The sequence below is a fragment of the Mastacembelus armatus genome, chromosome 14 (assembly GCF_900324485.2).
Source record: "Mastacembelus armatus chromosome 14, fMasArm1.2, whole genome shotgun sequence".
In the NCBI taxonomy this organism is placed as follows: Eukaryota; Metazoa; Chordata; class Actinopteri; order Synbranchiformes; family Mastacembelidae; genus Mastacembelus; species Mastacembelus armatus.
In genome coordinates, this window is record NC_046646.1 from 6423141 (window position 1) to 6440424 (window position 17284).

The 17284-nt window shown below is 38.9% G+C and overlaps 1 protein-coding gene across 4 annotated transcripts in view; it reads left to right on the plus strand.

The window, feature by feature from the left end:
• Positions 1–17284, plus strand: part of camkk1a (calcium/calmodulin-dependent protein kinase kinase 1, alpha a) — a 57112-nt gene that overhangs the window by 24579 nt on the left and 15249 nt on the right. For all 4 annotated transcript variants that reach the window (XM_026327926.2, XM_026327925.2, XM_026327927.1 and 1 more), the window contains 5 exons: positions 1520–1573; positions 6956–7007; positions 8261–8394; positions 15380–15416; positions 15768–15789. In XM_026327926.2, coding sequence (XP_026183711.1) covers positions 1520–1573; positions 6956–7007; positions 8261–8394; positions 15380–15416; positions 15768–15789 — 299 coding nt within the window. The remainder of the gene's footprint in view (positions 1–1519; positions 1574–6955; positions 7008–8260; positions 8395–15379; positions 15417–15767; positions 15790–17284) is intronic.

Below are 17284 nucleotides of genomic sequence, written 5' to 3' on the forward strand. Positions count from 1 at the left end.
AAATGGTTTGCATGTGCAGTTAAAAGTCATGAGTTGTCTTCATCATACAGCTTTAGCTGATACTAAAGTTTTACAAATATCATGTAATGTCAACAGGAATGTTTGTTTTTGGTCATTTGAACTTATCCCTCCAGGCTGCCTTTGGCAGTACACACAGGTTCTAGCTGGTTCCAGACAGTCCGGAAAAGTTATTTTATTTATTTATCCTAACAACCTTGACAGGAAGGTGCCATCTCATCTCAGCAGGTTTACACTTAGCTTCAGGGTTAGGAGCTAGAGTTAACCCTAACCTATGTCCACATAAAGTTTGCAACTTCTGTCCCAGTTTGAGAATGTGCAAGTCTTTGTCCCAATCCAGTGTTTGTTAAGCTCAGGTCCCTCTAAGTCATTTATGATTCATCCTGTGGAGACCATAAATGTTTGTACAAAATGTTATGCCACTTTTGTGTGTGTGAATTTGTGTTGCACGCTAAAACATTTTAGTGTTTACAGAGAACACACTGAGCTGCAGCAAGTGTCATTGCTAAGTTCAGCACAAGTTAATTGAAGTCTTGCGTTTCATGAAGCGATACTTGGAGAGAAGTTAGCCTCTGGGGAAAATTCAGATTCGGCAACAACCGAGAATGAAAACAAAAACTGGCAAATTGAAGAGTGTGAAGTGCACTTGTCAAGGTCGGGCTGCACTGATGGTTATATGCTCCAATACACAATGTTTAAAAAGTGGTGTCAAATAATTTCTCATAAAAGAGAGAAAATGTAAGATGACATTTGGAAGTATTCACACTATTACCCTGAGTTGACTACAGCCCACAAATAGGTCACTGCTCGCCCATAAGATAAAAGAAAAAGTATAGACAAATATGTGTCATTACTTAACAGCCAGCTGGCAATTTGGGCACTCTAAGGCATCAGAAATGAAATTACTCCTTTTCTATCAGTTATGGGAACATTTGATCTGTTCCTTTTTGCACTCATCAGAAGAGAAACTAAAAAGGGAAAAAGGGACAATGGTGGTAAACACACATCCTGTGGCAGTATGTGTGTGGGAGGAGTCGTTCTGTGCTGTCAAAGAATAAAACTGTTTTTGAATGGAAGCGGTGCTGCCCCCAAAACACCCTGCCAGCACAGTGCAGCCGTCTGTTTTCAGAGTGATGCCTCAACTGAACTGGTAAACTCTAGAAAATCACTTTGAATGTTTTATCAGGTAAAATTTCCATTATCGATTAAAACAAACAAACAAAAACATCTATAACAAAATAATGATATCTGGTAATTTAATCATTAAAACATGAGTACTAAAGTAACGTTTCATAATGACGAGTTTTAAGAATTTGTTTCACAAAATGTCACAATTATGATTATTTATTTCATGATATTGTTTGTTTCTAATATTTGGGATTCCATAAGTTTGAGGGACATGATCGGTGTATGGGAGGAGTTGCCATTGAATACTGTGTTGCTGTGAACACATACAGTAGGTCTCTGTATGAAAAGGAATCTCTTTGGTGTTGTGTTGCAGGGCTCCTACGGTGTGGTCAAACTTGCCTACAATGAGGATGATGACAAAAATTATGTAAGTGGGAGCATTTAACTTACATTTTAGCTGCTTTGAGTTTTTATTGTCAGGAGAGAGGAGCTTCAGAGATTCTTTTTTTTTTTTTTTTTTTTTCCACTTCCACCTTGTTGCTTTGCTGTGTTCCAGCCCCTCAAATTGCATCTGTTGCCTTGGAAGAAACTTGGAAATGAAACTGACTTCTGGTACACCTCATGGCACATCCAGACTTTATTAACGTACCAGGTAGCTCCCTTGACGTCAATTCATGAGGGAGAATCTTGATAGAAGCTTCCTGTGTTATGTGGGCATTTCAGTGGAGATCATTTGTTCTAGTAAAGGTTCAGCCACCTCAGCCCTTTCAAAAGTAAGCCGTATGGTTTAACATAACCATGCAGCCCTGTGCAGTAACAGCAGGGAAAGTGTTTGGATGAGTCATGTAGACTTTAGCTGCCAACTCTGGATGGGTTTAAGATGTAATTTTGAACTAGTGCCAGTGGGTGCTCACAGTTAAACACAACCCAATCCTAAAATGGGAGTTTGTAAATGTGTTGATGCAGTGCGCTAAACAGCAGTTTATATAAGGATGCAGACAGGTCCTATAAGATCAGTGGTGTGTTATAATAAGACAGTGCTAATATAAACTTTTTCTCTGGAGTTTGACATGCAACTTTAAACAGCTGGAACAGCTGGTCCGATATTGGATTGGATTTTTTGTTGTGTTTTTTATCAACTTCATGAAGAAATATGAATGTACATGTCTGACAAATCACAAAATGTTGATACTGTATGTACAGTGGAGTGAAAAAGTGTTGGCCCCCTTCCTGATTTTTTTTTTTTTTTGTTTGTCACACTTTGTTTCAGATCATCAAACAAATGTAAATATTAGTCGAAGATAACACAAGTAAACACATCATGCAGTTTTTAAATGAAGGTTTTTATTATTAAGGGAAAACAAAATCCAAAACTACATGGCCCTGTATTTTAAATTTGTTTGATGATCTGAAACAAAGTGTGACAAAAAAAAAAGAAATCAGGAAAGGGGCCAACACTTTTTCACACCACTGTATCACCAGAATGAGAATTTCTTTTTTCACTTGTCCTGCAGATTTCACTCTTTGCAGCCAAAATGTGATTAAACCTTTCACAGCCCCTGGTTAAGTTTAAAGACTGTGGTCTTGGTTAAATATAGATAAAGTCAACACTGACTGGAAGAACCAGAACAGTGTTACAAAAACATTAAACAAGACACTATTTTTCCTAAAATTAACAAAGGGCTGTGAAAAGTTTAACCGTATTTCAACTGAGAAGAGATGTTATCATCAGAGTTATCTTGGCTTGGGGCTTTAGGGAATGTCTGCATTACAAACTCCAGCAAACTGCAGTTTAGGATTTGACCTAAGATGTAAGATGTAATTTAGGACACCAGAGGAGTCAAGCAAATGATGCTGACAAGTTGTATTAGGAGAATGGTAGTAGTTGTAGTAGTAGTAGTGTTCTTGGATTTTGACCAGTACTAGAGACTATAAGTCAGGCTCTATAATCTTCTGCTGCTTTTGTTTATGACCATTTTTATCTGCTTCTCACAAATCCATCAACAGCATGGAAATGCTGGAGTGCTTCTTTGCCTGAGCTAGTGTCCAGGATTGTGTTTTTATACACCTGTTTTTTTATGCATTTTTAATTTGCAGTGAGAATTGCAAACAGTTTTAACTTTGACTTAGGTGGAAAGTTAGTATATTGATAAAAGTAGAATATGTCAAAGGCATTGGAAACAGACTTAAGTTATGGTATAGGTGAAGCATGGTGGCAGATAATCTTTGCAGAGCTTTCTTTTTTCACATGGTTTGTCATCTTGATGAACTCTCTTTAATGCCTACTGCTTAATTTTTGCACAAAGTTAGCGAAACACGTTCATTTTTATTTCCTTTGCTGATTTTTCCTGAAAATATAGTGAACCATTTCTTACATTTGGATGGAAACCTGATGAAGGATATCTGCTTTGTACACCATCTGCTCTGACCTCCTCCCTGTGACTAGTGTGTGGTACATAGTTATCTGTTACCTGTTTCCACAAAAGAACAAAATGTATCCCTACCCTATTGCTATCACCATTAGTAGTGTACAACATACAAACTGTCTCATAATGCATTGGAGACAGTTTTCCATTACGAGAGTTTAAGGTACAAATGATGATTTTTTTTTTTTTTTCCTTTGCCTGGATCACCTGGTCTCAGGCTGTATAGAAGTAATACACAATCCAACACATTTTTTTTTTTTTTTTTTTACCTTCTCAGTCTTTTTCATGTGTGTGCAGTCTTTCTGTCTGTTGTTTGAGTGCAGAGTGCATTCATGTTTACTGTGTGTGTGTGTCCACATTTAGATTCCTTCCTCCTCCTTAGATTCCCTGTCCTTGTTTCTGCTTTTGTGTGAAAGTGTTCTTGTGTTTGATACTGGTTGGTGACGCCTCCCATGACAGACTGCAGGTTGTTGCAGACTGGCTCAAATGACAGACTGATCAGAAACTACAATGACAGGACTCACGGGAAGCAGATGAGTAATGACAGCATGAAAGAGTGATTCAACTGTTTTGGCAATCTGAGTTGGTGTCACATAAGTGATTTTTACATGCTGAGCATCTGCACCATGAACCCACATGCTGCAATTTGCACAAATATCATCACACACATAGAAACAGCAGAAAAGATAAAATCAACTTGGCCTCTTGTAGCTTGTAGCTGCATTTACCAGGTTCTTTAAAATCTTTTTAATCAATCGATGAATTAATGATTCAGTCAACCTTTATTTATATAGCACATTTAACACAACCTACCTTGACCAAAGTGCGTCACATTCGGATCAAAATACATATAATTTATAATATAATGAGATCAATAATTTGAAATTATAACTTTTTGTTCTAAGTTGCAGCCCGTCACCTATTTTTCAGCTTTGGTAAGGCAAATACTGATGTTGCTAAAGCAAACTAATTCATCACAGTGTTATGTATGTACACAGACGTATTGGCCAAGGGGGTTTTTGGGGTATTTGAATCATGCATGTGTTTGTTGTAGCATCTTTTCTCATATAATTGCCATGCTCCCAATGTGACTAGCAAGCATCCAATTGTGATGATGCCATTTATCAGCCTCAGGGGGCTAAAGTAAACCCAATTCATGCAGCATTCACTCAACTCATTGCAAATTGTGGGAGAGATTAATTTAAAGAGCTAATTATTAGCAGATACTTGCTCTCAGAAGCAGGAGCAGGAGTCTTCATTTCTCTTTCATTTGCTTAATAAGTGCCTGTCTCTCCAGTCACTTCCAGAATTCTGGAGATGCCTAAATCCAGCACACACACACACACACACACACACACAAGTTAAGTGTAAGTTAAGTTTTTCTTACTGTGAGGTCTAGCAGCCTTGCTTTTGCTTTCAAACCAGGCCAGTGCAGAGTCTTCATTGTTTACTGTTCCAGAGCCACAGGAGCCAGGATTTCCAGCTGCAGATTCACATTCAAAGTATTTAGTAGATGAGAAGAGGTGAAGCAAGATCCAATGTATTCATCAGGTTATCACTGTCAGAGCATCAACGTGTGTCAGCTTAATAAGACGTGATCATTTTCAGCTTTTTAAATCCCCTTTTTTTCCTTTTTTAGACAATGAATCTGTTCAGGGTGTAGTGGACCTGCAGATAACTTTATCAGAATAACATTTCCAAATGTTTGTGTGGTGATATTACTACTAAACTAGCTGACATATTGCAATGCCAGTATAGAAGCATGTTGCACAGAGACTGGGAGGAATTATAGTCACTAAAGGCTCACAGTATAGTTTTGTCCTAAAGTCCTGTAAGAGGTTATCCAGCCCTGCTATCAACACTCATTAACCCTTACTCTTTGGGTTAATGTTTTTGATATTTGTCATCTGATGATGCTGCATGGTTATCTTGTTTGAAAGCCTTAGTTGTCTAGATATTAGACTACTGAGGAATTCACAAAGGGCCCAGTAAGGCAACAAAATGCTTAAACCTATAGTTTAATAAGTAGCATACACCTTTCACTCCTCAGCACGTAATCAGAAGAACAGGTCTCAATATCTTTGTATTGTATCCTTTAAAGAATGTTTAAAACAGTTATTGTCAGTTATTGTCTCATTTGGTTAAATTGATTTATTCTGAGTAAACTGTGATAGGTCACCTATGCATATCTACACAGACTGTAGCTTTTAGAGAAGAAAGCTCTTTACTGGAGCCTCCGTCATCGGTCCTGGATTCTGTAATGATCTCTAAACAGGATGGTCATGATTAATGTAATTGTGCCTTTAGGGCGGCATGTGCTCAGAAGCCAAAAGCTGCAGTAATTTTCCCAATGTTCCTAGACAATTCTTAACTGCTTGATGGCTCTGTGGCTCTGGCTGATGGTTATAGCCACCCTCCCACAGGTCTAAGCGCAAACACACGTAGACAGACACACATAGACACACTCAGGCAGCACACCATGGAAACTGTGTATAGGGGAGGATCTGTTTTCTTGGCAAACTGGTTTCTGTTCAGTGATAGTCATGGTGACCACAGTTCAACAAGAAACTACAGAGCTATACATCACTAAGGCTGTCTGTGCTTTCAAAATAGTAAAACAAATTAGTAATTAGTGAAATCACACTAATTGTGAAAGCAAGGTGGTTTTAGTAAGTTAGAGAAATTCAGTGAATTTGCATGCAGTGAATGTTATTTATGTTCTCTCATCTTTCTTTTGCATAACCAGTTTCTGGTAATCAGATTTCTGTTGACTTTGTTGAGTCTCTCTTTCATGCTGTCTTTCTCCCACATACACACGCACACACGCACACACACACACACACACACACACACACACACATCTGTTTTCATTTCTCATGGGGATGTTAGATTGCCTTACCCTAACCTTAACCTATGTCGCTACCCTAAAATGTGTAAACAGGTTTGAGCTCTGACTGTGTAATACCACACACACACAGATGTGTCCTAGGGAAACCTATTGATGCTCTTTTCATGAAAGATTATTTTGCCTCTGACTTATCTGTTCAGGTACTCCCCCCTGACCTTTTACAAAGGATAATAACTCTGGTAACAAATCCACTGACACTAAGACTTTCATGTTTCTAGCATTGATATCTCCATGTTAGGACAGTGCTGAAGGTTGTATCAGCACTGATGCTTCTAGTTAATTCTTCAGGTTGTTTTAATATCATAGAACTAAACTGAAAGTTTATTTAACTTGAATTTATTATTGTATCTGCATACAGGTCTACTTTAAATTCACAGAAATTAATATTTGATTATTGAATGTTTTTTTTAATTACTTTCCCTATTGTTAAAATCAAGTGCATGTGATATCTCTAAATATTTTGTCATGTTGCCAGGCAATGAAGGTGGTATCCAAGAAGAAGTTAATGAAGCAGTGTGGTTTTCCACGTAAGTCCTGTTCTGTTCTGTTCTACTCTGTTGTGTTCAGTGAATTCAGTGAAAAGAAACAAAGCAGGTACGAGATGAAAGAAGTAAAATCCAGAGGATGATGAGAGCTTGACAGTATAGGCCTAACCAAAACGTCCATCTAATACAAAATAAACCTACAGGACACATTTCAGGATTACCTTTAGACCAGCATCCCTGTCTGTCTTACTACGACGAGAACACACACCATTAGATGAGAGTCACTTGGCTGTGTTCGCATAAGTCCCTGTGTACATCACTGTTTACCACCGATTATAAATGCTGAAGTAATGTTTTCCCAATGACAAATGCTGTGAAGGTGTGATGCATTACATGGAATGGCAAAGGAAGGTGTATGTCAGCTACAAAAGAGGTCTTACAATCAGCATGGTGATATCTGATTGTTTCATTACAGCAGCAGGAGACAACATACCAAAGACGTAAAAGCATCTGTGCTGTGCAAACCTATTTACTGTGTAAAGCATAAAAGGTTTTGTCTTTATCAAAATGTTTTTTAAGTTAGACCTGATGTGAATTAGCATTTGTTAAAAGAGGTTAAAGTTCCAATATAAACAATTAACATTGGGACCAATTGGCTGCTCCAGCTGATTATAGTTGCACATCCATAAAGTGGGGATGCTCACAAGGCTGAAGCTCCATAAACATTGCATTCACATTACCCATAATGCAACTCAAAAGGGTCTTTCATTAGTTCATTCCTACATGCGTTCTTAGTATCCAGACCTTTTAAATGAATCAAGAAAGTCTCCTCCAGACCCACAGTAGGAGTAGTGTAGCGGTAGTATTCCTTCTGGGGATTAAATTGAAATTTCTGTGTAATCTTGATGGAGTGGCTTTAATCTTTAATCAGATTAATTTTCACTTGTAGGAAAGTGACAGTCATGGTGAAAATGTGTCTGTGTTGCTGTCAGCCAATTCATTCTCAGTTTGCTTGACACTCATTTATAATAGATTCCAGTGTCTCTGACACTGAGAATAATCATTTGTCAACTGTGAAATGTTTGCTCCTGTCAAGCACTCAACCTTTTGTCTAAAAAAAATCTGTCAGTATTGTAGCTGTAAGAAGATCACACGCATCTTCTTATCGTAGCATTGTTGTTGCTAAGATTTTAACACAGTAAACATACAGTGTCTGACTCATTGTCAACATTGATCATCATCAGATGAATTATTTAGTGCTTTTGTGTGCGTGTTATTTGGATGGTGGTCTGCAGGTCGACCACCCCCAAGAGGACCGAAGGCAGCCCAAGGAGAGCAACCCAAAATCTTAGGGCTCCTGGAGAGGGTCTACCAAGAGATTGCCATCCTCAAAAAACTGGACCATGTCAACATTGTCAAGCTGGTGGAGGTAAGAATTTCTTTGTCTTTTGGCTGGTGTTGAACAATAAATACTGGCTCTATTTTGATTTGGAAACCAGAAATCTGTCAGTCATGGCACTGTCAGACTTACAGATGCATTAATGAAGGAGATGGGTTACATGGGACAAGCATGTTACATTGAGAACATTTAAACATACTTAAATAAGGATGTGTTGTTTTAGTCATGCTAAAGGATGGGATTGTCATTTGTAGCATGGTCAAGATTAAAATATCTCAGCAGCTAAAAGGTGGTATAATAAAAGCTGGACCCTTTGACACCGAAACTGCTTTGGGTCAACTATAGCCCTTTAGTCTATAAGTAAATGTGCCCAGGGCCCCTTCTCTGATAAACCGTTCAGGAGTTGGCTTGCTAGCTCAGCAGGCTTTCTCACATAGGGACTGACCTTGTTGATCACTCTCCTATATTCTAATGTGTTCAGTATTTTGGCTTATTACTAAAATACCTTCAAACTGATGACATTAATTCAAGGAAATGTCATGTAAGGTAGTGTGAATTACGTTTGCTTGGACCCAAGGTGCAGACAAGGAACTTTATTAACACAGGTAAGTTCAAACACTAAACTGAAGAATGCATAGGGGGTGCAGAAACTAGGAATACAGGGACAAAGTTCAGGGAAGCTGAAAGTCAGGGGAAATCCTGAATTTTAGAGACACAGGATGCAGGAACAGAGAGAAACTCTAGGAATACAGGAGACACTGGCAACTCAGGCAGAGCAAGACCCAGGAGAACACAACCCAGGGAGGCAGGGAAGCTGGAGTCCGAGAACGAGGAAAACATGAGCAGAGAGAGACCACGGAGACTCGGAGGAGTGCGCTCTCTCCCACAGGGAATAATCCAGGAGACACCGGACTCACATACCAGCCTGAAGACTAGGAAACACAGGAGACGGGAGCCAAGTACAGGGCACAGGCAGGTAACAGACATTCACGGAGAAACAGGAACCACGGAGACATGAAGCCAAATGCAGAGAGCAGGATGAAATCACACGAAGAACAGCAGAACATTGGTGGAAGCAACAGTGGAAAGAACAGTCAGTGAGGGTGGAAACAGTACAATCCGGCAACTAGGTGAGACAGAGAGCAGGTCCATATACTCTTGTAATGATCACTAATTAGGATCAGGTGGGGCTAATCACCGAGTTGCCTAGAGAAGACACATACACACACACACACGCAAGGTGATACATCAGGGGAGTGGAGAAGACACAGGTGAAACTAATCAACATTAATGAACACAAAGCTACCTGGGATAAACCCAGGCAACACAGGAAATAAAACCAAAATAAAAGTCCCAAACTAGGAAGTCCAGAACATAGAACATGACAGGGGAAGGGAAGATGACGGGAGGAGCAGAGTAAAGTGGAGCTCGGTGTATGATAGGAAGTCCTCAGACAGTCAAGGCCTACAGCAGCATAACTAAGGGGAGTGGGATCGTTCAGGTGACCCCCCCTTAGTTGAAATTCATTCAAAGGAAGGTAAGACTTTACCTTGCTTAGAAGACGCAATCGATTAAAGTCTGTTTTGACTACTGAACTAATTTGTTTTTCAAATTTAAAAGAACTGTCCAGGATCACACCAAGATTTTTGACCTATGTCTGAGCGTAGGGAGCTAGTGAACCAAGGATATTACCATCTAGAGAATTATATAACAATCATTTATCATTTAGGTTCAAAAAGTTTTGTGCCAACAAATTTTTAACATCCTGTAGGCAGGAAGATTTGGATGGGGCAAGAGGATGATTTTAGCAGCAGATAGATTTGCAGGTCGTCTGCAAAGCAATGAAAAGGTATTTTATGTTTATTAAAAATAGATCCTGGTGGCAACATATACAAAGAAAAAAGGACAGGACCCAAGATAGATCCTTGGGGAACCCCACAAGTAAATGGAGTTTTAAGTTTAACCTGCTTATATAGGGACTGAAGGGACTGATATCCAGTTTCCCCCGTCACATTAATAGCAATGTGAACCCGACGAGTGAGCATAGTTTTTAATTGTACAGCAAGATTTTCATACCATGATGATGATGGTCCCATAAGCTCTCTTGTACAGCCTGATAGAATAAAAAAACACCAAAACATCCTCCATAAATAATATACAGTGGTGTGAAAAAGTGTTGGGCCCCCTTCCTGTTTTTTTTGCATGTTTGTCACACTTTGTTTCAGATCATCAAACAAATTTGAATATTAGTCAAAGATAACACAAGTAAACACATCATGCAGTTTTTAAATTAAGGTTTTTATTATTAAGGGAAAACAAAATCCAAAACTACATGTGTGAAAAAGTGTTTTTTCCCTAAACCTAATAACTGGTTGGGCCACCCTTAGCAGCAACAACTGCAATCAAGTGTTTGCGATAACTTGCAATGAGTCTGTTACAGCACTGTGGAGGAATTTTGGCCCACTCATCTTTGCAGAATTGTTGCAATTCAGCCACATTGGAGGGTTTTCAAGCATGAACTGCCCTTTTAAGGTCACGCCACAGCATCTCAATCGGATTCAGATCAGGACTTTGACTAGACCACTCCAAAGTCTTCATTTTGTTTTTCTTCAGCCATTCAGAGGTGGACTTGCTGGTGTGTTTTGGATCATTGTTCTGCTGCAGAACCCAAGTTTGTTTCAGCTTGAGGTCACGAACAGATGGCCGGACACTCTCCTTCAGGATTTTTGGTAGACAGCAGAATTCACGGGTCCATTTATCACAGCAAGTCTTCCAGGTCCTGAAGCAGCAAAACAGCCTCAGACCATCACACTACCACCACAATATTTTTACTGTTGGAATGATGTTCTTTTTCTGAAATGCGGTGTTACTTTTACGCCAGACGTAATGGGACACACACCTTCCAAAAAGTTCAACTTTTGTCTCATCAGTCCACAGAGTATTTTCCCAAAAGTCTTGGGGATCATCAACATGTTTTCTGGAAAAACTGCGACGAGCCTTTATGTTCTTTTTGCTCAGCACCAGTTTTAGTCTTGGAACTCTGCCATACAGACCATTTTTGCCCAGTCTCTTTCTTATGGTGGAGTCATGAACCGTCACCTTAACTGAGGCAAGTGAGGCCTGCAGTTCTTTGGATGTTGTTGTGGGGTCTTTTGTGACCTCTTGGATGAGTCATCGCTGCGCTCTTGGGATAATTTTGGTCGGCCGGCCACTCCTGGGAAGGTTCTCCAATGTTCCATGTTTTCACCACTGTGGTTCACTGCAGTCCCAAAGCTTTAGAAATGGCTTTATAACCTTTTCCAGACTGATAGAGCTCAATTACTTTCTTTCTCATTTGTTTTCTTTGGATCTCGGCATGATGTCTAGCTTTTGGGGATCTTTTGGTCTACTTCACTTTGTCAGGCAGGACCTATTTAAGTGATTTCTTGATTGTGAACAGGTGTGGCAGTAATCAGGCCTGGGTGTGGCTAGAGGAATTGAACTCAGGTGTGATAAACCACAGTTAAGTTATGTTTTAACAGGGGGGGCAAGCACTTTTTCACACAGGGCCATGCAGTTTTGGATTTTGTTTTCCCTTAATAATAAAAACCTTCATTAAAAACTGCATGATGTGTTTACTTGTGCTATCTTTGACTAATATTTAAATTTGTTTGATGATCTGAAACATTAAAGTGCGATAAACATGCAAAAAAAAAAAAGAAATCGGGAAGGGGGCAACACTTTTTCACTCCATTGTAGTCTCTGCTGAAGATGGGAATACAAGTGAATGCCTATATACTTGTTTGAGGAAACCTGTTTGATATGGGTGTCATGTATGACCACAGGACTGATAATCCCCCACTGATCTAGGGTTCACAACCATCTCCTTAGTTTAAACAACATGTAAAATAGGATGGATAGCCTGACAGTACTGTACAAATGTTTCTGTTTCAGAGAAATAGGTTTGCATCATTGTGCAGTAGGCTGACGATAGCAGTGTCATCAGAAAATTTTCAAAGATCTCAGGGTGGCTTTTTGAACATTTATTTGTATATAGTGTGAAGACACCTGAACTGTAGACTGATGCATTGTCTTTGTTTGGTTAAAATGGAAAAATACCATCTCATTAAAACTAGACTGGACTGCCCCTTATCTGTTTCATTTTTGAAATAAGCTAAAGTAGGGCTAATGTGTATTGAGCTAAAATCAGGAAATAAAGTGTAAGAGTGAGTGTGAGTAAGTGTAAGCTTTGGGGTCTTCTAGATACTTCATAGTAGGGTGTATGATGCCATTGATAGCATCACAAGTGCCCATTCTCTGCCTATAAGCAAATGGGATAAGAGTGGGTCAAGTGCTGAATTGACCTCCACCATAAGGGCAGACTATATATTTTTCCAAGCATTTCATCACATTTGATGTCAGAGCCACAGGTCTAAAATCATATTTGTCAGTAGGACATGTCTTATCAGGTATTAGAACAATGATTTTTTTTTTTTCCAGAGGACCTGAACAGTCTGTAAATCTAGGCTGTTAAAAAATAGGGCATCAAGCAGTGGTAAGCTCTTCTACAGCCTCATCGATTGTACTTGTTTTACTTTTCCTTCAGTCTGTTTTGCAGAATGTTTGGTGGATTCCCAATTTATCTACAGATGACACTTTCTTGTTGTGTAGCCTGACCCATGCTTTGTATTTATGTCATATTGGTTTGTCAGACCTAAAAGGTGGATAAACCCTGCGTAGCCAGGAAACAGGTGGGAAATATGAGATAGGTTTACCCTCCAACGCATCTGTCACACGTCACTAGATCTTTATGACATTTAACTGACATATTCTGAAAAAATTACAGTGTCCATCCTGTAAATGTGTTTTATATGCACAGCAGTCAATTCTCTCACACTGAATTGGGACATTTTGTAGATTTGTAGACTTTCAGTTTGTACAGAGGCAGTTGTTGATGAAATATAATGGCAGACTTCGAAGACATGACTCAAGATATCCCCCGCTCCCTTGTGATATAATCACTGTTTTTCAATCCTGGCCAGATGGCGGGGGCACTGTCATCATGGTTGGGAGTTAAGCTCATGGAGTCAGTCAGTAGGAAAGCTGTCTGGTTTGTTCCGGTGCAGAGAATGCCAAGAATATGGAGGTTTTTAAGTAAAATTGAGTAGTGCTGCTGCTGTGTGCTCACTCCAGCACACACACACACACACACAGAAACACACACACACACATTCATCTCTTCCTTTCTTTGTCCACCCTCACTCTCACTCTCATAATGGGCATATGTGGGCAATGGGAAAATGTGCCTGCCATCTCCATCTCTTTCGGTTCATCCATTTAAATGGCTGTGCTTAGGTCAGGATAACATTCATTATGGGTACCAGCTGATTCCTATGAGACTGCAGTTTAATCCATCTAATTATGAATAGACTTTCTCTGTCTTTTTGAAGCATTAAAGCCCACGCTGTGTGGAACACATTAAAACTGTGATATTATCACAGACAGTTGGAAAGTTGCAGTGAAACTGGCCATATACTTACTAAGGCATGCAGTTGTTGTTAGAGTATACACTTTTAATATAATGCAGCATAGTTTATGTACTTTTCCCATAAGTGAAGATAACCGTTCAAATAAAATGATTAGGATACTATTGAACACAGCAGCTCATTTACCGTTTATTGCATTTTGTATTCGTGTTTATAGCTGTTTGCCATGTTATAATGCAGAAAGGAGAATTTATTTAAGTGTCTGTGGCTCAGGAGGTGGAGCAGGTCGGTCATGACCTGAAGGGTTGCTGGGTTGATCCTCGGCTTCTCTAGTTCACATGTCAAAATGTCCTTGGGCAGGACACTGAACCCAGGTTGCCCCCGTGACATTCATCTGTGCATGTGTGTATGTGTTTAGTAATTGTGTGCGTGAATGGGTGAATAGGCAAATAGTCTAAAGGCACTTTGAATATGCAAGTGTAGAAAGTTCTATACAACTACTGTGCAAGTACAAGACCATATATGAGACAGAACCAACAAGATTAAATTGTGTTTGTTGTTTCAAAGATGTTTTCCTTGTTTTTCCAGTGATGTGTGTCCTTGTCTGATTGGTTTGTGTTAATCTAATTTTACATTTATGAAAATACATTAATTGAAGCAAAATATTGACATACAAGATGTGCAGGGTTACACTTTTTAATGTGTACCCCACAGATATTGAATTGCACTCATAAGACTCATGATAGTTTAAAGAAGGAAATAACTGCTGTTACTGCAGCAGAATCCCAGATATTTTCTTTTTTATACCACATGCTCTTCTTTTCATGTCAAAACTGGGTGTCTACATTATCTACAATGCAATCACTAAAGCCAGTGGTCTGGATGAAGAGGTGTGTTATGCTAGTAATGACTTATGTAGCCTCAAGCAGAGATCAGCTCACTTCTGAATATAGGTCTAGTAAGCTCTTGTCTTTCTAATTCCTCGCTTTCAATTATTTTTATTTTTATTTTCCATTTTTAAAATTCTGACAACATTGGATTCAAGCGATGATGTAGGCTGTATTCCCAGTATTCAAATGAACATGCAGCAACTTAACATTCACCCTCTAACACACACGTAAGTAACACTTCAAAACCGTACAGATTGAATTGAGAGAGAGCATGAAGAATTAGGCCTAAAGGTGAGCCAGCAGATCACTTTTGCCCCAGTGCCTGGTCAGCTGTCAACCACAGACATTTGAATTTGGACATGCCATGCAAAGCCACCTTTTTTTTTTTTTCCATATGACCAGCAGTCACAAGAGCACAATGAAAGGCCTAAAGGTCATTTTCAACCACTTTTCAAAATGTCAAGCATGCAACCATTCCAGTAGCTTCTTGATAGTAAGGGAACTTTTTAAATTCTGAAATGTTTTGGTTATGAATGCAAGCATTTTCAAATACTCCTGTAAATGTCACAGTTTTATTTGGTTCTCAAACACCCTTTAGTGCGGACTTCAAGGTTTTCAACTGGGTAGTCTCCGTTCATGACACTTATGTTAATGCTGCAGGTGCTGGATGATCCTGCGGAGGACAACCTTCACATGGGTAGGCAGTCCATATTTTCTCTGTCCAAATATTTCACTTTCTCAAGCTTTGGCACTTTATACATGTGCCACCAGCAAGTGTCAGTATAACTGATTCATAATTCAGATGATCTCTGGCTTCCCACCACACAACCCCAGGACTCAGATACTATCCAGGAACCTTCCATCAGCAGTGCCAGGTCACAGTTACGATCAAACTCTTGATGTGGCACATTCAGCTAATTCAGTGCTCTTGAAAATGAGTAATGTGATTCCAGGGTTTTAGTGACAAGCAGTGGTCAAACTTGCTGAATCAATGAATAGTTTGCTCTTATTTGTTCCCATTGTCTTCTCCTTCTCTGTTTCCTGGCAGTGTTTGAGCTGATGCAGAAGGGGTGAGTAAAGAGAACATCTCTTATTTTTTTAAATAATTTAAGTCTCATCCTCTCTGTTCCTCTACTTTCACCTCCTCATTTCTTCATCCCTCTATCCGTGCCTTGGCCTCTGCTGCGTTCTCCTTCATTACGTCAAGCTGCCACAGTGCGGGTGTTTGTTCCATTTTAGGCATCAAAGAGATTCATAATGTTCTTAGGTTTTCACAGTTATTACCAGTAGCAGCTAGCCCTGTAAACGTTTCCCATCCTGATGTATGAGCTGTTTCTTCCTATGACACTAAAAATTTGTGACGATCTCATGTGACCTTTTGTTATTGTAAATGTATGAAGGCAGGAGGGGGCAGCTGGTATTATTTCACATATGTGCATAAATGAATTAGGTTCCCTTTTTAACACGAAGATCTAATGATTTGTTGGAGTTTTCATAGTGAGAGGAAAGGTTAGTTCTCTTTTTGGCCCTGGGAGGAAGATGATGATGGCCTGATTATTACAGCAGTTAGTAATGTACTTTCTGCTTCTGGTAAAATAAGTTTTTTTTTTTTTTTTTTTTTTAACAGTTTCTTTAATACATGTCATGCAAAAAAGTGTTACTACTACTACTGCTTCTCTGTTAATTGTCCACTGTAACAACTGAGTTTGAAATAAAACTGTAGTGAATAGGCTGACATGGTTTTGACTTGAAATGATCAGTCTTAAAGTTTTTAATTATGGGTCAATCACTTAAGTCATTTACTGTTCATACGTTTCAAAAATTAGCTTGTTCCTCAAATCTGCAAGCCAGTTGAAGATCTGAGGCACTGGGGAACAGGCATGGATATCTTTTGATTTCTCATGACATTTTATAAACTGAATATTTAGACAATTGGATAATATTTTTTTTTAAAAATCCCTTCCATTCAGCCTTTATAAGTATCAAACAAAGAATCAATAAAGGGTTTATGTGTTTGTCCACAGAAGGTGCTGTTGATTGTTGATATCTTCACTTATGTTTAACTTGGAAGTGAAGCTTGGTGATGCAGTGTAACATAATTGTAATCAATAATATTGTCATGCATCTTTAGTAGACCTATACAATTTTAAGGTGAAACTATTAAAAATTAGATACATTTGTTATAAAACTTTAAAATGTGATCAATTAATAAAGAAATAACCTTTAATTTTGTTTAATTCAATACAAAAATTTCAGAACCCATATCAGGACAGTGGGAATTATACTAAATATCACATAATGCTTTACACTATTATAAAAAGGTTTTATTATTGGCATTATAAGCTTTGAGGGAGCATATATGGTTTTTGTTTTAAATCTGCTTTTCTTTTTTGAACTTTGACAACATTTGTGTCTAATTAAAGTCCCTTTTGGGTTAGCACTGTTGCCTCACAGCAAGAAGGTCGTGGGTTTGTAACCCGGCCTTTCTGTGTGGAGTCTGCATGTTCTCCCTGTGCTTGTGTGGGTTTTCTCCAGGTACTCTGGTTTCCTCCCACAGTCCAAAAA